Source organism: Diadema antillarum, unplaced genomic scaffold, assembly GCF_040938485.1.
Source record: "Diadema antillarum isolate AM-2024a unplaced genomic scaffold, OU_Dant_1.0 seq00001664_RagTag, whole genome shotgun sequence".
Classification (NCBI taxonomy): domain Eukaryota; kingdom Metazoa; phylum Echinodermata; class Echinoidea; order Diadematoida; family Diadematidae; genus Diadema; species Diadema antillarum.
The window spans coordinates 769723-794717 of record NW_027272363.1 but is presented as its reverse complement, the minus strand read 5'-3'; the positions used below and the strand labels follow the sequence as shown (position 1 = coordinate 794717).

The following is a 24995-nucleotide window of genomic DNA, read 5'->3' as shown; positions in this document are numbered from 1 at the left end:
ACACTCACACGCCATATCCCTCTTTTTTGTGTGTTGGAGACCACATTGCTTCGACTGCAGCAAAATTTTGCAGGTTGACTTTGTCAAACCGATAATAGTATGTAATGACGACGACTGAGGTGTTGTACTTTGAACAATTGTCTTTCAAGACGATGTCATTGTTTTGTAATTTGATGACGTCATTACACTGAAAATTGTGATTAAAGGCAAAGTATCAAAACCAGCCGATTATAGGTTTTATGTCTGCGGGACGTATTTTTCCCAAGTTGCCAGAAATGGCATAGCGACCTCAGTCGTTACAAGGCCGCTTTTCCGTCTAGCAATGCAATAGATGTTCACACGGCCACGTTAGTTGAGTGGGCATTGACTTTCCCCCTGTTATATCTATACATTGTTTTTTTTTGTCTTACCATTTCCGTGGATGACCCGTGGCCGAGTGGTTACAGAAACGGTTTCGCATGCACGCTCAATATAACTTCAAGGTGCCTATATCACATTCTTTTCTTTGTCGATCACAGATGACTGTCATCTGATGACCACAAGCGTATCACCTAACTCGTCCTCAATGTGACGAGTTTTCATGTCTCGTTTCATTTTGTATTCATTAATTTACGGGGTAACACTGTTAGTAGACTGGGAACTTCGTCTGCAATTGATTATTACACGAACACTGCGCTACGTAATTATAAGCACGAATGCTAGCATTACGCCAGCGCAACGGCCATAGTCATGGCGTCTGCGTGCAGTGATGGCCGTGCTAGCAGCGGATACAAGGACCAGTGGTTCTGGCATTGCTGTTACTGAAACTCTTGAGAAAATTGTGTCTTGCCAAATGATTTATGTGAGATCATATTTGATATTAATATTTGATATTCATAATTTTATTATTCATAATTTGATATATTTATTTCAATTGAAGAGCTGTGTTAAAGCATACATTCTTGTTCATCCTGTTACTGAAACGTTACTGTGAAAGAAGTTTTTGAGAAAATTGTGTCATGCCAAATTTGTGAGGTCATAATTGAAAGTGAAGAAATGTAGCCCACAATAACATTGCTTCGATTCAAATTCAATATCAAAGAGCAATGTGTTTCTTTCTTGTATGTGAGATGTTTTATGCTCTCTTAATAAAAACACACTTGATCATTCATTCACTCAATGCAAAAATATTAATGAATCAAATTGACACTGTCTTGGATAACAAACAAAATTTACTGTCCAATCTCATTCAAATTCAACATAATTTAAAATCAGTACTAACAATAATATGTACAATAATATCAAACAGTTAAGATTATAACAGAGCAGAAAATGATTATCAGTTGTATGCATTAATTGTTGCATAATCACAAATAAGAAAACATTTTTGTGCATAATGATACTGAAAAATAAATGACACATTTTTTGGTAACCCAGGGTACAACGCTGAAAAAAAAATAAATTAATTCAACAAAATGGCGAATTTTCATTTGGTACCCCAGGGTACCAAATATTGCATCAAATGCTGAATATACTCATTTAAAAAGCTAATGCAGGGAAATATTTATCTTTATGCGACTTAACTTCTTAAAGGTGTTCCAGGCATTGTAATGTTATACTCCATTGCAACATGATATATATTTTTAAGGTCTGTGTTTGTGCATTTTGTTTTTTTGACAGAGAGAGAGAGAGAGAGAGAGAGAGAGAGAAACAGGAGATAGAAATGCATTGCTGTGATACAGACATATCGCTGTGGAAGGGGAAGCTTGCTTTGGCATAGCTCCCTCGCTGGGTCGGATTCATATCGGTGTGCATGCCTCGGGTGTGGATTAATTAGATCAGGAGAGCGGTCCGAGATTAGGTTACTATCGCACTACCAGACTCACTGGGCTAATTTGGGAGGGTCGTGTGCGCCCATGTGTGGCGCTGGTCATGTGTTTCTTATTGAACCAATGCGGATGAAATTTTCATGATATTATCACCACACTGAGATTCCCCTGGCCGATATTATCTATATGTGTGAAATTTGCATCCAGAGCTCGTCAAAATTCCCATCTCTGGTCTATTAATCAAGTCTCATTAGAAGTTGAAAAGTATGATAAAATGTTTGAGCTTGTGATCACTGGTACATAGTATAATGATACGTAATGATATGAAATATTTATGTAGCGCTTAAAGGGATGGTACAGTATTGGTGGAGATGAGAATTGGGCTGTTAACTTTTTGCAAGATACCGAGAAAACACTTATAATGATATAGTACAGAGCATACCATTTTAAGAGGAATTCAAAGTTTATTTGATGAAAATCGGGTTAAGAATGACTGAAACATCCAAAAACAAAGTAGAACAAAGCGATCGTAATAAAGTGTGGGTCCCACACTTTATTAGAATCGCTTTTTTTTTGGATATCTCAGCCATTTCAAAACCATTTTTCATCAAATAAACAGTGAATTCCTCATAGAATTACATGCTCTTTCATATTTAATAAGAGGTTTCTCATTATCTCACCAAAAAATGTTAGAAACCTGAAATTAGGTCTCAACCAAAACTGTACGATCCCAATAATACAAATATGTTTCAAAGTGCTTTACAATAAATATCAATATTTGTGGACTTTTAGTAGATATATGGATTGTATTTTGTAATTTTTGTGTGAAATAAAAAGTTCCTTGAAATGAAATTATAACCGAAGTTCATAATAGAACTGAAAAATGGTAATTCAAATTTCCCAGTGAAAACAATCCCTAATATCTGCTGTCAATGATGAAATAGATTGCATTGCAATACAAGCTAATTTTGTAATGATACAATTTGAGTTAGAATATAACTCAAATTGATTAATTTACTGTAATGATAACTATTCATCATTTGATCTTAGAAAATTAGATTGTAAAGTTGCATAGCAAATGAATTTTAAGAATGAGACAATATCTGCTGTCAGTGATTTTGTCCATTTTCAACAATCTCTTGAGTGTTGTGGAATGTGGGCTAGCAGTTTCTGTGAAACACAATATATTCGTGGCATGAAAATTTCGCGAATTGGAGCTGACGGCCTTTCTCGCGGCATGAAATTTTTATGAATTGCCACTGGTGTCTAATGCATATTGTGTAGGCAAGAACTTTCGTGTGCATTTTACTTTTGCGAATGTTGGCGCTCATGAAATTTGCGAAATTAAAATACACGCGAACATTCCTCATTTTACAGTAAGTACTCGCAGTATTTTGTACAATAAGAAAACAAATTTAGCTCAAAATGTCATCCACAAGTCACAAGGCAATACCCTTCCCCCCTTCCTCCTTTCCCTCCTTGTCAGTTCTGAAAATTTAATGGAATGCAAAGTGCTTGCAGCTGTCCCTATTAATGTCCACTTTGTAAGCCGTTTCCAGTAAATGAAGACATAGTGTGTTGCTCACTTCAAGTGTGAATTTCAATTTCTAGCATAATTTGAATATTGCCCAGAGAACAGGTGGTGTATCCATTTGGAACTGTTAGATCAGAGATAATTCAATTAATCACCCATAACTGTCTACTAAAGAGAGATAAAAACAATCCAAACCCAACAACTCATGGCAATTTGTGGCTGTATTTAGAGATCTTTGACAAACACCCGAAGCGACTCAGAGTTCAAACAAATCTCAGATGTGCATCTTTGACCAGTCAGTATACATCATTAGCCGCATTTACACAGTTTTTTTTTTTGAAACTCAAGTTTTGCAGTGCGACGCAAAAACCATTAATTTAAATGTTTGGACAAGAAAAGGATACTCATTGTGAATTTGCATTGCAATGTGAAAATCAGTCCTGTTTGAATATTTTGGAGCATTGTGATAATTTGCCCTGAGCGATATATGTGAATGGCACGTAGAGACTTTATCCATTTTTTGATTCCATAGTGAAACTTGCAGCATACACTTGGATGCCCAGGGTCATACTATAGTCACTGTTGATTTTTTTTTTTAAACATCATGATACTCTGTCCTGCGCGGCATGTGTGAATGGTGGCAAGTGAAAACCAATCGGGTGTTCATAACTTGTGATTGGTGATAATGTGTGGTTGGTTAAATGATAGGCCAAAATATAAGTAGCCCCTCAACTGTTTGCTTTTTTGTAGCTTTAGGCAGGATCCTACATTTTGAGATTATGGGTCACATTCTGGTTATGAATGGTCAATCAGAAGTATTGCCGTCTTTAGATGATCTTTCACGTAATGTTTCGGTGATTTCTTTCTGTTTCTGTCCCATTTATTTGGTCTAAAAGGTGTGATTATAGTGTGAGGTCACCATTGTTATAGGATATCATTACAACTATGGCCATTTCCACATTCACTCAATGGCAGGATGAGGGGTAAGGAAATATTTGGTATTCCAATGATCAGTGCTAATGCGTAAAAAATGAGATATTCAACAAATTTCCTGTGATTTTTTTTTGAAAAATGGAAAAAGTGAAATGATTGGATTGGAATGAAGATGGACTGCATGGTTTGACCATGTCTGTTGACACTGCTGTTGAATTCCTTTTTTGTGACTCAAAATAAAAAGAACATTGTGTTAGAGTGGATTCTGCTTTTAAGCATTAAAAGCTGCTACTCTCCACCTTTAAGCTCATTATTAAGACATTAGAGAACCCAAATGTAATCAGAACACCACCAGTGCACTCTTGTCTTCATCTGCAGTGCTTAATGTACGGCTAATTTCTGACTCTCTCTCAGTCCCCCTGCCCTACTTCTCCCCCCTCTATCTTACACACACATACACTATTCACTGTACATACTGTACAGTGTCCAAGTGTAGTGTCCATTAGAGTAAATGCCTATTATTTGTTCAATGTTCAGATATTCAATACATCTATACTTTTGTTTAGCGTTCAATTTGTTCAGTAATTTGTTCAATGAGAGGAGATGAGCTGCAAATTGAAATATCTAGATGCCTGGCAATGCACATGGATTTCAAATGGAGAATTATTGCTCACTTCCCCCTCCCTCGTAGAAAGAATAGACACTTGCTCAAACAAAATAAGGAATCATTTGATGTGGAGTGTTTTGTTCATGAATTGCTTTATGATTAGCCCTCCCAGCATTTGTTGATTTGGTCAATATTGAATAGAATAATTAGTCTAGATCTCTCAGCTGCCTTTCACTGTTATCTAGAGGTGAGCACAGTGCATGTTAGCAACGAAGTACATATGTACTGGCTGTCTAGCAGTACTTTTATCTATAAACATGTCTTAGCCCATTAAAGACTAGTCCCAGGTATACTCAGTCAGGCTTCTGTGGGAAATAGGTGGTATAGCATTAACAGGGCAATTACCTCCTCCCCCCCCCCCCCCCCGCTAAATACTGGTTAGTGATAAGGTTAGAATAAAGATTGGGGTTAGGGTTAGGTTAAGGGTTAGAATTTGGGTTAGGGTTAGGATAAGGTTCAGGATTAGGATTAGGGTTAGGGTCAGGGGAAGGGTCTGGGATAATTGCCCAGGGGGTAATTGCCCTAGACCCCTTATCCTCATTGGGTTGATAAAAAAGGCCAAAATGCAGCAACTTAGGATATAGGATATAGGATGTTTTTCATGTACCAGTGATTTCTTCTACATTTGTTTTGTTCCCTGTGCTAGCCAACCAAAGAAGGGCATCATGGTCTGGTGGCATTATGGTCTGATGCCATCCTCATTATTATTATGTTGTTTTTTTAATGGTCTTTTGACCTCCCTTGTCGTAAGGTTATCTTTTTTCTTTTTCTTTTTTTAGCTTTGTTTTACAAAAGTCCCCGATACCTCCTACCAAATGATTCAGGTGTCACAGCTGGAAACTCACTTCATAATTCAGTCAGTCCATAGCCTATGCCTTTGAATTGCTTTCCTTATTGGATGCTGTGCTACTCTTCTTTTTTTTTTGTTCTTCTTCTTCTTTTTAGAGGACTCACTTTCATTTGATAAGAGTTTATATTGAAGTCTTCCTGCATGTAATAATTACAGTTTATAACCTCGTATTTCTATTATTTGAGCTACCTGTATATTTGAGAAGAATCAACTGGAATTATTCTTCCTCAACTAGTTGAGGACGAGTCCCGAGTATACTTGGGCAGGTATCTATGGGAAATGCGTGTTGTATAGCGTAGCAAAATCAGTCCGTCCTCAATGGGTTAAGAATAGTAAATCCTATTGTTTGAGGACTAGATTTTAATCTTAAGCATACACTGAGATCAAACAAAGAAAAGTGAGTAAAACTAGAAGTAGTTTCTGGATTGTATTGAACCATTATGTATAATCATGTTTTCGTTCATTTCATAGAGCAGTATTTCATGTCCAAAAGTTGATATTTGATGTAAGGAACAGTAGATATCCAAAATGCTGAGTCTTAGTCTGTTTGATTGTATACAAAGCAGATTTATTAACCCGATGGGCTAATTGAGCTACAACATGCATTTCCCATAGACACTTGCCTGAGTATACTCGGTACTCGTCCTCAATGGGTTAACTGATTCCACTCTAGATTATTATGATATCTTTCAATCACTGTCAGCTTTAATGTATGATTTAAATTGCTTTTTTTTAACCCATAAATGTGCACTTTTCTACTAAAAATTGAGACCATCAATGCATTGATGTCAATCAAATGTGTAAAACGGTAAAACCTATGTGGTTTTCGTGTGATTTATTCAACAATTTTAACTGGGTCATCGTGAATGAAGATTCCTGTGTAAAAAAAAAAAAATGTAGTGATTATTGCTGCGAATTTGATACACACCAGTTAGTTTGCCCCAGAACCTTACAAATAGTGAATGTTTTGTGCTCATGTTGACAAAAGGATCAATTTCATCATTTCCAAATTGTGTAGGAATGTTGAAAAGATTTGGAATGGGGGCTTATTGATGAGAAAGTTAAACATCAATTAGATTGGGGGAAAACACATTTAGGGAACATGTACCAGTTGATGAATACATTTAGTGCATGGATCCCATGTGAAATTATTTAAATCTTTCTGTGCAGGCTCTCTATAAAGTACATTGCCCATATTTTGAAACTCTTTACCATGCTCAACTTTTCTTAAGGTATTTGCACTTAGAAACAAATGGGTTCATCATATTGAAACTGTGGAAAATGGTTCATAAATGGATGAGCATGAACAGAAAAGCCATTTAAGAAGAGATTATAGTACCTGTCAATTCTAAAGTAACAGGAAAATTATAGCTAAACTTTGAAATATGATACATAGTTACAGGAGGTCTGTTGTTGCTTGAATCTGAAAGTACAAGTGTACATTGAATCTGTAAGTGAATTCCAATGGCCAGAAATATGAGTTGAATCTGTATATTTTTGTTTTGCCGACACTTTTTCTGCAAATCTTTGAGGATGTATAATCTCTTTGTTGGATTCCCAACATTGTGAGAGCAATTGATTAATGACATCTTTATTGAGACATCGTTTACAAGTGTGTGTGCATAAAATTTTGGTGTATGTTTACATGCATACATGTACGTGCAGCTTCATTAGAATGTATGCCCTCCAATGCAATATATTTCCTTGGCAATTTAATGTATAGTGACAGCGTAGGATGGATCAAACTAAATCAGGTTTGTGACATAACCCAGATATTCCTAATTTCCTCTTTGTGAATTTGGCCATCAACAACTGAGGGATAGCTAGACCCACTGATAGATGCTTTGTTCAAATAATAAGGGAGTGTAGTTCATTACCTGCTCTGCCGCAATTCTGTTTCTGTTTCGACTCTGTCAGTATACTCAGAATTAACTGTACTCCACCAACCACAATTGGGTAATCACTAATTTTTGGGGAGAGATAACTGAGTTTGATCAGATCAGTTCTGATTAAAGGGAATCCAGGGTTCATTAGATATGCCTCCCTTGTTTTTAGCAATCATATTATTATTATCATTATTATCATCATTATTAATATTATGATTCTAATTATTATTATTATTAGTAGTAGTAGTATCATTGTTGTTATTATCATCATTGTTTTTATTGCTGTTATTATTTCTATCATTTTTGTTTTTATTAATATTAGCTTATTATTCATAAGGCTAGAAGAGAGATTAAATGATCTGAAAGACTGATTTCTTATATCTTTTTTTCCTGACTGGATGTAATGTGCAGCTGGCTGATTCATGATCATTAACTTTTGCCATTGACAGAAATCTAGTATGCAAACCGTGCTAATTGATGTATGAGGCTGTAAACTGAGAGATTGAGATGTTTCAGCCCCTCCCATTTATTTCTCTGTTTGTATTATTTCTTTTGCATTTTTCTCTTTCTTTATGAGTCATCTGCAATGTAGAGGTTTCCTAGCCTGGCAGTATATTTTCTTGTCTCTATCTGCCACGTAATATGGTCAAACAATATGATATCTAAAGTACATGTAGATTTGATTCCTATGATGCTATCCTGTTCCCAAAGACCTGAATGGCTCATGTATAACATAGTATGAAGGATAATGCCCAAGTATACTCGGGACTAGCCTTCAATGGGTTAAGCCATTGCTGCCAAGCAGCTAAGGAACTACATCGCTGTCAAATTTGTGTGTCATTTTCTGTTTTCTGTCTATATCACTAACATCCAGGGGCGGAAGGCTTCCAGTGTTGAAATAGCATTTGCAAAAGTTTTGACCAAAGTGCCCTCTGGAGGAGGGAGAGAGACATTCTTGGGATGTTCTTCATTTCTCTCATTCATTCTTTCTTTCTTTGGGAAAAAGAATGTTTTGGATGTCTTTCACATCTTCTGGGATGACAACTTTCATATTTTGATGATGACAATTCTATTTTCTGACACAAGTGGTGCTTGTCTTTTTTAGCACATTACTGAAGACATGCTTTTTTTTTTTCTTGATAGGTAACAGTAGTGCCCTTCTCATTACAAAAATTGTGAAATTTGGGTTGTGATTTTGGTTACATCTTTTTTATTTCGATAGCGATCTCACTTTGAAAAATGTCAAAACTTATTTGGGTCACAATTATTGGAGTAGAGCTAACCTAGGCATGTACATGAATGGTATACTTACTATGTTATACTGTCAATTCAATAAACCGCGCACACCATGGTTGGTAGAAATAGCAAGGTGTGACATGTGGGATATAAGATTGTGAAATTGTTGTACCATCACCATTCTCACTGTGCAAAGTTGCATCTATTTGCAAGAAATTGCACAAAGTAGTGAAATTTGGGTTGCGACCCAAATCTTGCACAATAACGCATTATTTCTGTTCATACTGTAAACATTTCAAAATTTGGGTCCTGATCGCGACCCAAAATAACACGAGGAATCAGAGAAAAACTGATGTTTATTTTATGAAGTGATCTCTAAGAAGAATAAATATACCTGTGACTTTCTTTTTTTCTCTTCTAAAATTACATGACAGGAACAGGGGAAAAACAATTTTTCATCTGGTCAAACAAACACTTAAAAGTACTGTATGCCTACCTCTCTCTCTGTCTATTCTTCCCATTCTCTCTTTCTCTCTCTCTCCATCTCTCTCTCTCTCTCCATATCTCTCATTCCGTCTTTCTTTTGCATCTTGCTCACAAAAGAATACTTCAACAGAGTCGATGCTTTCTGTATGTATGGGTCATTCCATGGGGTTGGGCCTGCTCTAGATTTTCATGTTGTGCAGGGAATAAAAGTCATATTCTGAAAATTTTATCAAATAATTGCTTGTGGTTTGTGGTTATTCTTGGAGAGAGATGTGTGAAGAATTATTTGATGAATAAAAAACAAGCCTGTGTACAAATTTATTTTGTCTGTGACTGTTTCATTGTTGATGTCTCATGGTTTTTTTGTGGTACCAGTTGTGACAAAAATATATGCCATTTTCATGGCAATGTAATACAGAAATACACAACCTTTCAGCATTATGCCTATCATAATTAAGAGAGGCAAGGTGACTTCTACAAAGACTATAAGGCACATAAACATGTGTCACAAAATAAGAACACCAGAGCATCTTGAAGCAGCCTCATACCGATGTTACAAACGAAGTCCGCGGCGATTTTTGTTGTAACATCGGTATTGCATGGTTTTACATACACTTATAATCATAATATGATCAGAAACTTGATTTCTATAATTAGACTCATATTTTAGGAGTATTATTGTCCAAAAATTAGCATCAAAATCCTCTAAATAAAAGAGAAAACACAGAACATATTACCGTACTTCCGTCCGAAGTCCGGCCTCTTCGTGTAACATCGGACAAGAAAGTCGCGCTCGCGACAAAAAGAAGAGCTACTAACTTCAGCAATCGTATTTACGTCACTGGCAGTACTTCCCCAACGGCGGGAAGACCACTTACAGCCCGTTCACACCTACCTGGACGGCGCAAGACCCGTTTTTCTGCTGCAGTCCGGGTTACATCGGTACGTGAATTTCGATGTTTCCGATCGGGAATTTCAATGTTTCCGATGTCAATCAGTAAGCTTGTACGCTATTTTACGAAGTAAATAACTTTTGTCACATTTTGTAAACTGTATTGAAGGAAAAAAACGATATTAAAACCACTGAACTCGCCAAATATACGGTGGACGATGGTGCTGTTAACACGCTGTAGTCCCACATACTGAGATATTTGTTACTTGTTCATGTTCGTAATTGTGATCGCCAAATTTCCCCTTTTATGCCCGTCTCTGCAAAAGGAGCATGTGTTCCTCTCTTAGAAAACCGTACAAAAGTATGTCCAGTGTATCTTCACGGCAATATCACATTATTTTACCTCCCGATTCTTGTGAATTTTGGACCTTACTTATGTCATTCGTATCTACCGAGTAGATATGCTGAACGTTAGTACGGTACTATGAAGTTGGAATACGTAGACGTCCAGACTGCGTCTGAGCTAAAGAAAGAGTTTGCCCAATTTTGTTGTTGATATTTTGGGAATTAAGAGCTGTTAGATTCTTTCTCTTGAACAGATTTACAATGTCAGTGTTTTCCTTTCAAGATTTCACTGACCTGTTAATAGTGTTAGATGGCTTTACGGTGCTCTGATGAAGCAGTACATGGGTTCACTGTTTCCATTCCACGTTCACCCACTGTAAAGTCTCAAAGCTAAAATGCCAGTTTCGTATTCATTTTGGGTAGGTAATTGGTAGGAAATAGTTCCATATGTACCGCAATCAAAATTGGCATATTATTGGTCTATCCTATCATCCTAAAAATAGGGCAAAAATTTTGAATTTGACGGGGATTGAGTAAAAAAAAAAGGGGGGGGGGGGGGGCCTAGTATTTTGTTTGAGGTCTATTTGGAATAGGACCGTAACCGTAAACCTAACCCTATCCCTAACCCTAGCCATGACACTGGGGGCAGTGCCCTGCCCTTGGCCTTGCTAGCTTACATAGATGTGAAAAAAAAATTAGCGTAGAATATGAAAATGATTTTTTACATGCTATATTATTATTATTATTATTAACATTACAGCTGTACATCATTTTAAGCGTAACCCATATTTTTTTTTTTTTTTTTTTTTTGGTGGGTGGTACACATGGAACTCTAGCCAACTGGTATGACAAGAGGTAGAAAGGTAAGCAAAATTGTCCAAATTATTGAATTCCATTCATATACACAGATACATCAACAGGAATATAAAGAGTACACAGACACAAATTTTCTGTTAATTCTTTCATTTTATTTCTCTTCACACCTTTTGTCCAGTTTGTCGATGAATCTGCCATGGCTCCTCCTCTGCCGCCGCTACGTGATTAAACTACGTGAAAGAGTGAAAAGGGCACAGCCACAGCACTCCACAGACAGAGAGAGGAAGCTGACAAAGCAACACCAAAGAAGAGCAAACATAACAAACTAGACAAAAAGAAAACTGCACGGAGGGAAAATGGACATTGTAGAAAAGAGCAGGAATTAACTTCAAACAAAGAGCATGGAGAAGACAAGAAAACTTGTATGATTTCTCTTTATTAGTTTTCATAGTTGAGTTGACAGTTGATGAAGTTGTTAGTCAGAGTATCCAGGTCAAATTGTGTAAGGCTCGACATCATTCTTCTAATTATTATTATTAAGTCTACCTTCTTTCATACCAGAGTTACAAAGAATTGAAGTCTGTGTAACATAGGTATTGTTCCAAAGGTATACAGCAGGTATAATTCAAAAGAACTGTTACATTAGTGTTATTCATGGGAACATACATAAAGTCTATGTGTGTAGGTTTTTACATCTGACACCACAACAAAGGAAATCAGTTGATATGTCGTAATGTACCTATGTTACGAAGACATACTGTCCGTGTAACATAGGTAGTATACTGTGGACAAGGTTGTAGTACGAAAACCCCTGATGATAACAATAAAATCATGTTTTCACTTGAATGTCCATACAACTCACTTGCTTCGACTGTAGTTTTTTAAAGAATATTGTTATTGTGTCACTCTTGAGGAAAAAGTTAAACCTTTGGTTAAAATTGTAAATGGTTTGTAGAAAAAACTTGTTAATAAAAGTGTCTTGCAGTTGATATCAGAATGGACAATCTTACTAATAATGATCTCATGTGCCTGTCAGATAACATGTTGATGTGTTATGGTGGAAAAAAACTGGGATATGTTCATTGTTATCATTTCAGAACACAAAATTATTGAGGATGTCACAAAATGAAGTCCATGTAACGTAGGTATTTGTCATACCTGTTTACCCATGCTGACTGAAAGTGTGCGAAGTAATAAACAGATTTCTAGTGGAATAAGTTGAAGAATGGGAGTAACAAATCAGCGGGAAAAAGAAAATTTCAATTTACCCAACTTGAATTTTCAACTTGTATGTCACAATTTCAGTCCCAACCCCATGGAATTACCCGTATGTCAAAGAGCTAAGATGTTGGATAACTCTTGGCTAAGTGCAGTATTCATTCTTGAGAGGAATGTCAATTTCATGGATCGGATGGTGTTTGCTTTTCCATTTTCAGAAATGCTCAGTGATTTCTCCCGACTTGGCTGTGCTCTGTCTGGCTGTATTCATAGTGAAGATGGGATAAATGAATGAACGAAGGAAAACTGCAGGAGGCTTTTGACGAATGAGAATTTCGCTTTTATTGCATGCCTGCCCCCGAAGATTGAACAGCTGTAGACTTTGAGTAGGCTGAAGAACTTTCTTATTCATTTTTTTTCTTTTTACTCACAACTTGGATATTGGCTGCCACATTTTTAGTTTCAGACAGTACCTCAAAATGCCAGAGAGAGAGTTTGTGGATGAGGCGGCTGCCGGAATACGGCGGAAATTGAATTCCTCTTTCATCCCTTCCATGTGTGGTGACACTCTGATGAGGATTTATTGATCAGTTGCCCCCCACGGTGGGACGCCTGGTGAACTGAAATTATCGACCTTTCAGCGAAGCATGCGTGAAGATGGCAGGTGATGCCAAATCAGCAGAAGTAAATAGCCTGAACAAATTGTCGCTCATTTCAGCCCGGCCGCCGGAGAGCCGTTAGAAGGGATTTTGACTCCTGAGATTAGGTTTTTCTTTCTTGAAGGGTCTGTGGCTATTTTGGAAGAGAATGGGCGAAAATGGACTCTCTACCTTTATTGAGTTTCATCCCCGCGAAGTGCGCTTTCATTTTTTTCCCCTCAAGGCACAGAAATATTTGACTAATCAGACACTGATGACACAATCATTTCACTGCTAGTGATTGTAGATTGTTAGCAGTAACTGATGTATCTTCTTCTTATAACTCCTAACTAGCCAATGTGTATATGTATAATTGTGAATCCAGCTATTAAAAATTTTGTCATTTTGTCACTTTGTCATGCTAAACAATTAAAGATGAAACCTCAAACCGAGCTTACTCTGTAGAACTGTCTCAATGTGGTGTAATCAGCAATGATGATTGGTAGATATCTTAATTTTCCTAACTAGAGATGTTGCCAGAAGTGTTGCGTTTACTTCGATAGTGTGCCATCTGATGTCCCAATGAGCACATAATGTACATTTCTTATAAAGAAACTACTGTAAAAGTGGAAATTTTCACGGTGTTGAAATTTTCGCTCATTTTGCGCAACCAGAAGCTAGCGCGAAAATAAATGCACGTGAATATGTTTGCTGCCCATATGTTCTGGTAGTTGATGTCTTGACTCCGCGGAATGTATGTGAAACTCTTCTTGCCTGGCAGGGCACGAAAAATTAGTTGCGTGCAAATATTCACGTTTACAGTAATCATGGGATGTCAGAAACTTCTCTATGCATTGCCATCCCTTATCACAGCAACAAAGAGATGTTGAAATGCTCTTTATTCATCCACCCATCTTCTTGTCTCGTCTAACCTGTTCATCTTCTTGTCTTGATCGTGTGTCCATCTGTTTGTCCAAGATAGAACGGGACCCTGAACTTGGATAAAATTGGCAAAAACACATCTGTGAGAGGCAACGGTCAAATTAGAATATGGCTGACAAAGCAGTGTGGCAGTGACCTTTGCAAATCATTCAAAACTTTGTACAAAAGGACTTCCTGATAGAAACACACGCAGTGTAAGTGAGAAACATATATATATATTTAAAAAAAAAAAAATCGATATTCAATGAGATGAGATAATACCATTTTTTCCCCATCAGCTCTTTACCAATTTGATGTAACAAAATAAGCAAACCTGTGAGCCAACAAACAAATAAAGAAACAAACACAGAAACAAACAGATGAACAAACAAACAAACAAACCAGTAAGATCAGAGATTGTAAATCAGTCACCATTGTAACCTGATTCTTATGAAACCTCCGGACAAAGGGAAATAAGTTATTCATTGCAAATTAAAGTGTTTGTGTCCTGCTATTTTGGTTGCACTGATGACATTTGCTGGAATTGCAAATTACACTTTTGTCCTTTCTGGCAAGTAGGTCAGCCTGGCAGTTAACTGTCAAAAGCACCCTATCTGTGGTGAGATACAAACTGTCAAGAGATACAAAGAAAGATAATAGAGGAAGAGAAAGATATATCTTGTGTATCAATAAGAGAAAGATTGCACATGCAAAAGAAGGAAACAGACACAAAAATGGATATGAGGGGCATGTATTGTAGATTCCAACTCAACATCACAGCCACATCGCGCATGCAAGTTTTGCTGGCAATATACATATTTATTGTACATAATACAGAATGTGTATGTATATTACATTATGTCATATATCCTAATACATTGTTATATTCTAGTTATTATCATAGAGGGATTAAGTTAGAGAAAGAGAGAGAGAGAGAGGAGGGGGAAAGGAAACAGATGCCAGAGTATACCATATTACACTCATATTACAATCATCCGATATCTTACCCGAGTTAAAATGCAGTTCGAGGAGGTTGCTTAACCGCAGTCATTTTCCAAGTGGCGGCAGGCTTTGAAAGCAGCCAGACTATACGTAATCCAATCATGCTAGCTTAATTTAGGATAATCAAATATACCAAGCAAACATCTAAAAAAGGAACTTATTTCAGGAAGTAGATCAGGAAATGTTAAGATGAGAAAATCAAGTTACAGCTTAATAATCTATTTCACAGATGTGATTATGAGCCTTCTTGTATGACTGGTGTTGCAGCAGAGTTTATGCCTAGAAGTTTTGTGTATCTCAAAAAACAAGGGAATTCCAAAAGGATTTGTAAAATTATCATAGAGATGATACTACCATGGATCATGTTTAATATTGCAAGGGTATGGAACACAAATATTTTTGACCAATTTTTCTTCACAATCAACATGCATTCATGTAATTTCCAAAAGGTACACTGCGTGTTGATATGCACAGCATGATCAAAGCGCCATTCATGGGACTTGTACTGAAAGGGTGGGTAGCATCACGTCATGTTGTGTTGACTGAAACCCCACCGTTCGTCCAAAACATTTGGGGCCTTACCAGTTTTAAAGGGTTTGTACAGTTCTGGTCGAGGTGAAGATTTAGCTTTTAACATTTTGTGAGATATTCAGAAACCACTTTATGAGATGTCAAAGAGCATGCGGTTCTAATGGGTATCAAAAGTTTATTAGATGAAAATCGGTTTTGAAATGGCTGAGATATCCAAAAACAAGGTGAAACAAAGAGATACTAATAAAGTTGGGGCATGTCGCCTTTTATTATTAGCACTTTTTTTTTTTGATATCTCAGCCATTTGAAAACCAATTTTCATCAAATAAACGTTGAATCCTTCTCAAAATTACATGCTCTTTCATATTTCATAAGAAACTTTTCATTATCTCACTTAGGAATGTTCAAAACATGAATCCCTACCTCAACCAGTACTGTACAGTCCCTTTAAAATACTTTTTCTCATTAATAACAACACTAATGATAGTAATTATAACAATGCTCTAAAAATGAAATGGTAAATCCAACATTTTAAATGTTGTCACTCCTCGAACCTTTTGTAAATGTTAAATTTTGGCACTCAAAATGCTGAACTTGCAATTTCATTTTTTATTCTTTAAGTGTACACTCTAAAAATGAAATCTTTTAATTCATCATTTTGAGTGTCAACATTCAAAATGTTGGATTTTCCATTTCATTTTTTAGAGTGTTTTATTTACTATCATTCAAGACAGTACATGTTTCCCATTCCCATAGTCAACTGCATGTGCCACGGAACAATACAAAATATTGATCGGATGTGAGATATGAATAAAGCATGTGCTGATGGGCTAGCAAACTCTTTTATTATACACTATATGGGCACCTGGCTGGGGTCAGTGAAAATAAAAATTTAGTGAGTTCAGCCTTGATGGCTATGTACATCTTCATACAAGTTTTATAGCGAAGCAAGCGCACTACTGTACATTTGAAGAAAAAAAAATTAGACAAAAACACACACAGTTTTGATACAGAAAGAAAAAAAAAAAGATATTGATAGAAGAATCTGTAATTTTTCAAATCCAGTGTCATTTTTATCTATAACTTTAATACAAGGTGCCAATCATATCCCATAGAACATTGGAGCTTGATACACCTCTCTTACATAGATATTGTAATACAGAGTAAATTCGTTTCCAAAAATAGTACTAGGCCTTTAAAATAGCGTGTTGGTTGTTTTTCGGGGTGGGATGGGGAACATGAATGTTCTCTTTGCGAGGGGTCTTAACCGCCATCATTCACGTATGTTGTGTGACCGAGAAGCAAGGAATCCGACACCAAAGCTCTCTCCGTGATCCCTTAAGCTCTCAGGGATATCGGTATCGTGGCCACTAAAGCCACCTGATCTCTCCTGCACGCCATGTTGTGCAAAATTAACATGAGCCGCATTCCCACCACCCTCTTTAATTTTGTTTCCCCAACGAAAAAGAAGAAAAAAAAAATTCTTAAATGATCCTGTAAGATGTGCAACATAACTATGCATGATATGCCCAGGTGGTCACTTTCACCTTCATGATCAGCCACACAGAAGTTTCATAGTATGATAATGATAAGATTCAAATGTGAAAGGGGTTTCCAATCCTACACACATAATAAAAAGCAGTGTATTCCTTTTCAGTCTGATCCTGCTAGCTAAGAGCAGCTCAAGTTGCAAATATGAAGAGGGCATTTTGTTCTGCACTCACAGTGGACTGCTTCTGTATGACATTACCCCACTAGGATGTTCTTATGTTGCAAATGTGAACGGGGATTCGTGGCACACTCCTTGAACACTTCATGAGGCATAAGCCTACTGGGATGTCCCTCTGTGAAGGGTGGTAGTACACCTCATGAGTAATAGAATACTAGTCTGACTGTTAAACTTACTCTTCATTATTATATTCACCAATTGATACACATTATTAGATCATTTACTAGATAAAATCTATTTTGTACACAAATCTTTAAATCAACTGTCGATTGATCAAGATAATTTCTTCTTGTGAACTCATTTTGTAAAGGAGTGTGGTGGATTCTATTAAGAATATACAGGTATTTTAGAATCCTATGTGGGCAGGTTAATTCTGGTTGTGTCAGATTGATCATTATGTTTGATTCTGTCAGTGTTCCACCAGTTCTAACGAAGAAAAAAGAAAAAGAATCTCACAGTAATAAGATTACTTTACAGCTTATTCAATTTTTTTTTTTTTTTAAAGTTCACTAGCACCCATGTAGTTAAGAATGATACAGAAAGTACGGTATCTAAAAAGCCCTGAAGTTACAAAGGTTGATGGCTTCTTATTGATGCACTTGTGGGTAAGTGCTCTGAATAAGGTTTATCTTGCTTGAGTAACCCTTATTCATTTTTATCAATCTGAATGTGATATCTGCTTTTACATTTATTATATATGCCAAACCATATGTTCTGGGTAATCCAGCATTGGAAGGCCCTGTGTCTCAAATGTGAAAGGGGTCTTTTTGTTGTCGTTTTTTTATGCTAGGGGTTACTTAGTGTGGCACTTTTGAAGGCTTATGTATGTTGGATGCTGAGAAACAGGTGACAGCTGTGCATTCATCACATTTTTGTCTGCTTCAAGTATGTTCAGCTTCCATACTTGGCTTTCCTTAGCCTTTTTTGTTTTTGATCCTGTGTATTCATTGCACTTGAAAAGAGAGCGTACAATGGAAAACATTCTACAGTGGGTCTTGTTCATGATTGTAAGAAAGTGCTGAAATAGAATATGCCTCAAAATAGGCATAACTATTCTATGTGCATTTCTAGGTGTATTTCTATTTTTAAAGGGAGAGAGGTACTCTCAGAGGACAAATGCTAAAAAAAAAAAACAACTCTAGGAACAAGAAAAAAGAAGAAAAACAAACAAACAAACAAACAACATGACAGCCAGACAGCTGTATGATGGATTCAAGACCCAGATTACAAACAAGTCTACCCTTAGCTGAGCTAAAGATTGTTGTAGGCCTACGTAAATGCAAGTACTGTATACGCCGAATATTTCGCGAGGTTTTTTATTTTCGCGAATTTCGGAAGTCAGGTGCTATTCGCGAAAATAAAGACACACGAAAATATTGACTCTGATCCCGATGTGGATGTGACGTATGCATACTGTTCAGTACAGGATTCCACGATCGCGAATTTAACCACTCGCAAAATCGTTGGGAATTCCTAATTCGTGAAAATTTAGACTCGCGAAATATATGGCGTATACAGTAATACAAGAACAATTGAACAAACAAAAGCCAGTCTGTTGTAATTGTGCTACTGAGATCAGCTGTTTTCCAGTTTGTAAATCTAAATTTTCTGTCTTGTTTATCTTTCGTTCCTATCGACTGGGCTTCAGGCTTTAACAAAGAAGTCTTGGGGTATTTCCCTAGCATCTTTTCAAACATTTCCGTGCATATATCTATTAAAAATATTTAGCATTCTTATATAGTGTTAGAGTGTTTTTCCCACTGTTTGTTTCAATCCTGTATGTGTTTATACAGCTGTATGCTTTGTTGTTGTTGTTGTTGTTGCTGTCTGCTTGTTGACATTAAGATGTATAGGTGAGAGCCAAGTGATGTTCCATCATGGTAATAGATTGCATTAATTGAGTAGATTACTGGAGCAGATGGGTGGCAAACTGGAATCATGTCCAAATTTTCCCACCCGCTTTGTGACAAATTACGGACTGGAAACTGTGACAGTGGCAGCTACTCAGTCTAATTGCTCCTCAGATGCACTGCCCAGGTTGTGATGCGATCAAATAGATGTTTGTTTGTTTGTTTGTTTTTTCCCAGTATTAAAGTGTTACTCTAGTGTCAACAGTTTGGAGAGGCTTAATTTGTTTGTATTGTTCTGCAGAATTTGTGAGTGGGGGAGAAATTTGCATCACTCTCATTGTGAAGGATCTTCCTCAATGCTCTATTTGCATCCTGTTGTCATGACAACATTATGCCTATCACACCTCGAAATCAAAATGTAAGAGTTAGCAAGTTTAGAGGACATGTGAAGATTATTTTGTAAAAAAGAGGTTACCTGCATAAAAGAAAAGATGAGAAAAGAGTGGAACCCCTCACCAATACATGTACTTGAGGTCACCTTTATCATGCATGAAAATGTCACATCAGGATGAAATTCATTACTGAAGAAGATCTATAAATGCAGGTTTACTCTCCTGATTTTGCCGGTTTAATGTTGAGCTTTACAACCCAAAAATGTTGAACATGCCCTGAGTGTTTATTTTTGTGGAATGTTTGTGTATATATCAGACCAAAATAGGACCTGTAATGATTGCGCTCACAGCTGACGGAGTAACTAACCTCTTGTGTTCGCAGAAAGAGGAAGTTAATTTGAGTGTGATTGATTAAATTCTTGGATTTGCTCCATCCTGAAATCAAGGGGGGACAGAGCAGGAGCAGCGTCAAAAGTAGTAATTACCAAGCTATTTCTGACCTTCCAATCCACCTCATCTCACCTGCTAATGACTCTGGAGACAGATCAGTTGCTAGGCAACAGTGATGGGATGAGCAAAGGACCACAGGAGGTGTAAGGTCTCCAGTGGGAGGGATGGTTGCTTTGTCATTTGGCATTGGGTCCTAGTTGATGTCAGTTTAAAGAGAAATCTCCCTCGGTTGATGTTTGTTTAATTAAGGGGAAAACTCCAAGTGTGAGCAATGAAACTGGGGAGTTCAGACATACAGTGTACATTCTTAAATACATGAAAGATTTTGCAGTACCGAATTACTGTCTCCTGTGTTACAACACGTGAACAGAGTCATGACAAAATAGGCATCGTGTGATGGTTTTTAATTCCTCTGGAGGATATTAATACTTAATTCAAGGTGGTATTTCGAAAAGACCACTTCAGAAAACAGAATCTGTATGCATAAAAGTATATACTGTAGGAAAATGATAATCAAGAACAAATAATTGTGAATGGACTAATTTAAAGTGAAACTTTCTTGTATAGAAATATAAAATCTTTTAAAGATGAAAAATCCTTGGTTGTACTTGTGCAATATTTCACAAATAGCATGTACTAATCTTTGACATTTTCCTGCTGTACGACTTTTTAGGGTGTAACGGCACAATGTTTAGTGACTTAACCTTTCATTTTTGTTGAGATATTGTGACCTCTACTACTTATATAAATGTAGTCTAGACAATGCCCTTACACTTTATTTTTCTGTCTATATCTTTGTTCTTCGTCCACTCAGGAAGTAATATAGCAAAGTTGACCGATGTGACGTACGATGCTTCCGGGCAGATGACCTCGCCGGCAGACAAGAGTAACATGGTTCGGGCGGCCCGGGGTCTTCTGTCAGCCATCACCAGGGTGCTTCTACTGGCGGACAAGATCGTCATAAAGCAGATATCGCAGGCCAGGAACAGGGCAAGTACAAAATCCCCGCAACCAAGATTAAAGAGGTTCATCACCAAATGGCGTGTGGCAGTGCAGGAAAGCGGAGAGTTATTCTTGTCAGCTTTGTTTGGAGTTGACGTCCGACAGCTCATGCGCGGTTGAGAAGCATGAGAGCCCCCAGGAATGACACCCTTGATTAGACCGATAGGATCCAAAAAATCTCTGCAAGTCACTTTTAGTGATGGTCAGTGATCAGTAGTCCAGTATAATCAATGATGACACACAGGAATGAAAGTGTGGGGCCTGTATGAAGAAGTGCCTATATTCTTCTTTTTCTTTCATTCTGAAGTCAAGCTAATTCAGCTTCTCTGTTGTCTTTGAAATTGGGAGTTTTAAAATAAAAGGGAGTTGTGAAAATTGAATTTATTGATTATTACAGAGTTTGTGGCTATGTTATAGGAAAGGCAGCCAACCTAATGCTACTCTTCTCCTGGGGAATGCATAGAATTTGATTATTACATTTGGTATCTTAATAAGTATTTGGCTAGCTTTACGGTTCCTTGGCATCAGAGTATGCTTTTCATTTTAACTCCAAGTGATACGAGTGGTGAACTTGTTTCTCAAGACCTGATATTATGAAAAACTTACCGACCAAGCAGTTATGAGAAATTCCATGTTAATGAATTTGTTTTCTTGCTGCACAGACTAGGTATTGTTGCATGATTTTACTACTTTTATGGGATACTTTGAGAGCAAACTTGGGGGATATCTCGACTGACTAGCGGGAAGGAAGTATGCTGAAAATTTGAATAGAATATTAGGTTATGTCAATTATACATCCCGCTCGTATAAAGAATGTGGTGCACGGAAGACGCAAAGCACATACGCCCCTTCCTCTGTAGCCACAACATCGCGGTATATCCATGGAAACATGTCGGTCGTGTTTGCGCCATAATTGCATCAGATTCTAGGTGCGACATATAACGCAGACCTTGCATCGAGAACCCTGTTTGCATACCGTCTGTCTGCCGGACGTCATCGAAGATGGACAATATCCCCAATGACCGTCTGGGAGGAGCCGGCAAAGGAATATTCCTCTGGTGTCTTTGTCAAAACATGGCCAGAGACGTGGGTACCATTTTACGTCAAGACACACTTTTGGTTTGATCTTTGCATGTGTTTCCATGGTAACTGCATACCAGGCAACATACTGCTCTTTTTGGCTATTAGTGTGGCTTTTTCCCTTTTGCCGATGTCCCTTTCAGTGTTGAATGCCAAGTCAAAGTGAATCCATAATTAAAGTCTTCAGCTGCTTTTGTTAAAAATACAGGATTAAATGTTTGATATGAATTCCAAAAATACTGATAACAACACAAGAAATACATGAGGAACATCTAGTAGTAATGCTAAGTGATTAAACTGAGTGATACAGTATGAAATCAGTTTCCTACCTACGTTGAACCTGCCCCCAATCATAGAATTTTACATTATGTCACTTCTGTACAGGGAAGGCTGTTATCCATAATGCTAGTCTAAAGCCTGAGTGTCCTACATAGCAACAAATATTGCATTCAATCAGGCCTCAGTGTTTCGGAATGTAGTAGGCAGGTAACTACATGTAGTAAACTCAAAAGCTTGTTGTTAGGCCAGAATCAGATAATACTCATCCATCAAGAGGCCTGTTGCAACATACATTGTAAGAAGGCCTTCCGAAAGTTGCTCTCATGAATTTTATTAACCCCTGTCCAGCACACTTGCACCAATTCTGTGACATTCGTTCTCTTGTGAAGTTTTTCCTGTCTGCTGTACTACAAAAAGGTGTATCAGCATTGGACAAGGTTTCAGTAAAATGGCCTAAGCTATGAATAATACTCCAAAAGAAGTCCTGGATAATCTACACGTAGGACAACATAACCCTCGTTACATCTACATTAATTTTCCATTCACAATTGAGGAAGGTACCGGTACTCTCTTATGTAGTCTCTGGAGGTTGTGCTGAGTTTCGACTAGATGTGAACAGGGTTTTGCATGTTCTGGATTCCAGCCTGTTAGATTGGCAAGGAGGGGGTATGGGAGGGGTAGGGGAAAAGCAGCTCTGATGATGTTGATGAATTTGCCCCAGATTTACCGATGTTGATACAAGCTGGGGAACTCCCAGTAGCATATGTTTTGATTGTATGTTGCCCTGGCCCAATTTACCGTATGTCGTCAATGGTGGCCCCCATAGCCAAGGCTATTTTGGGCGAAATTTAAAGAACATCAGCACGCTGCATGTGTGTGATAAGACTCTGGGGAGGCTTTGTTGGCTTGTCAGCCCTAATGTTGTCATGTCGTATCATTTTATGATGAAACCTTGGATCATTTGAAAGCCCCATTTCCTACTTTGATGAGGGAAAGGTAGGTTGTTATAGACCCTGCATTAAAGATCACAAAACCCACAAAAAATTAATACAGGTAGATTTTCCATGAGGCTCTATTCTATGTGTATGGTGGATATAGTCCATGTTCAGTTTATTGGGATTTTCTGAAAAAAGATGACCTTTATACAATGGATATCTGGGGCTAAATGGTAATAGCTGTTCGACAGTAGCTGTTCGACAGTTCGACCTCGATTATCCAGCCTCCTTTTATCCGGAAATCTCTATTATCCAGACGCGTTCATGCTGTGAAGGACTTTTTTTTTCATCCAAAAATTGAGAAAAAACAGACAGTGAGTGACTTTAAACTCACTTAAAATTTCTACAAAACTCACACGATTTACCTACAATATTCCCGACAGAACTAACATAAATTCACACCACATTATCATCGTAAAAGAAGGGACTACAATTTTGCGCAGTCTAGCATAGATTACACCACCGTTGCGGGGTACGCTACCTGCCTAGCTGCCAGTGCACTGGGACGGCAGCTTGGACGGCAGCTATCGATACATTAACATTGTGTCTCCCATATCCGGCCAATTCGCTTATCCGGATGAGCGCCGGTCCCGACATGGCCAGATAATCGTGCACTGGCACTGGCAGGTAGGCAGGTAGCGTACCCCGCAACGTTGGTGTAATCTATGCTAGCCTGTGCAAAATTGTAGTCCCTTCTTTTACGATAAAAGTTAGCATCAGAGTCAAAATATGTACAGACTACCAGACAGTGGCAGTGCAAGTTCAACAAAGACAGTGGGGTTTCAAATCACCAGTGGGTGAAGATTTCACATGAGGAGGAAGCTTATTCCGTAGTTTTGGAGCCACAGAGGCAAAAGCATCTGATAACATCTGATTATTTGCAGCAATTTTTACAGTTCTCGGGAAACCATATAATTTGAATTTGTTTTATTTTTTTTCTAAATTTTAAACCCACATGATGTATAAGAGTGTGTGTAAAGTTAAGTGGCCTTTATAATTTGAAATAGTCATTAATTGAATCTTCATAATGGGATTGCCAAGGTTCTTGATAATCTGATACTTCCTTTATAGCAAGTGCAATAGGTTTAAATCCCATTTTGTCCCATGCACAATAAGGACGCATCTAACCCATTGAGGACAGACTGATTTTGCAGTAACATGCATTCAACGGGTTAAAGAGACCCCAAACTTGAAAGCCCTCTTCCTCTAAATCAACTTTCCCCCAAAATCTCATTTCCTTCAAGGCAATGCTTGATTGTCAGTAGTGCCATGGCAGTTGATGGGTGAATCTAAGTTGTCTGTTCCTACCAACAGGTGACGGAGAGCCTGGACCGGATTGAGAAGACAAGGAGCTTCACAGAGTTTGTCCAGTGCTTCAGTCAGTTTGGCAAGGAGATGGTGGAGTTAGCTCATCAGACCGGAGACAGACAAAACGTGAGTGATGGACTCGCTGTG

General features: G+C 37.6%; 1 protein-coding gene across 1 annotated transcript in view; it reads left to right on the top strand.

Moving 5' to 3' along the window:
• Positions 1–24995, top strand: part of LOC139711501 (alpha-catulin-like) — a 148180-nt gene that overhangs the window by 75280 nt on the left and 47905 nt on the right. Inside the window, exons 3-4 of the mRNA XM_071623378.1 lie at positions 20999–21174; positions 24855–24974. Coding sequence (XP_071479479.1) covers positions 20999–21174; positions 24855–24974 — 296 coding nt within the window. The remainder of the gene's footprint in view (positions 1–20998; positions 21175–24854; positions 24975–24995) is intronic.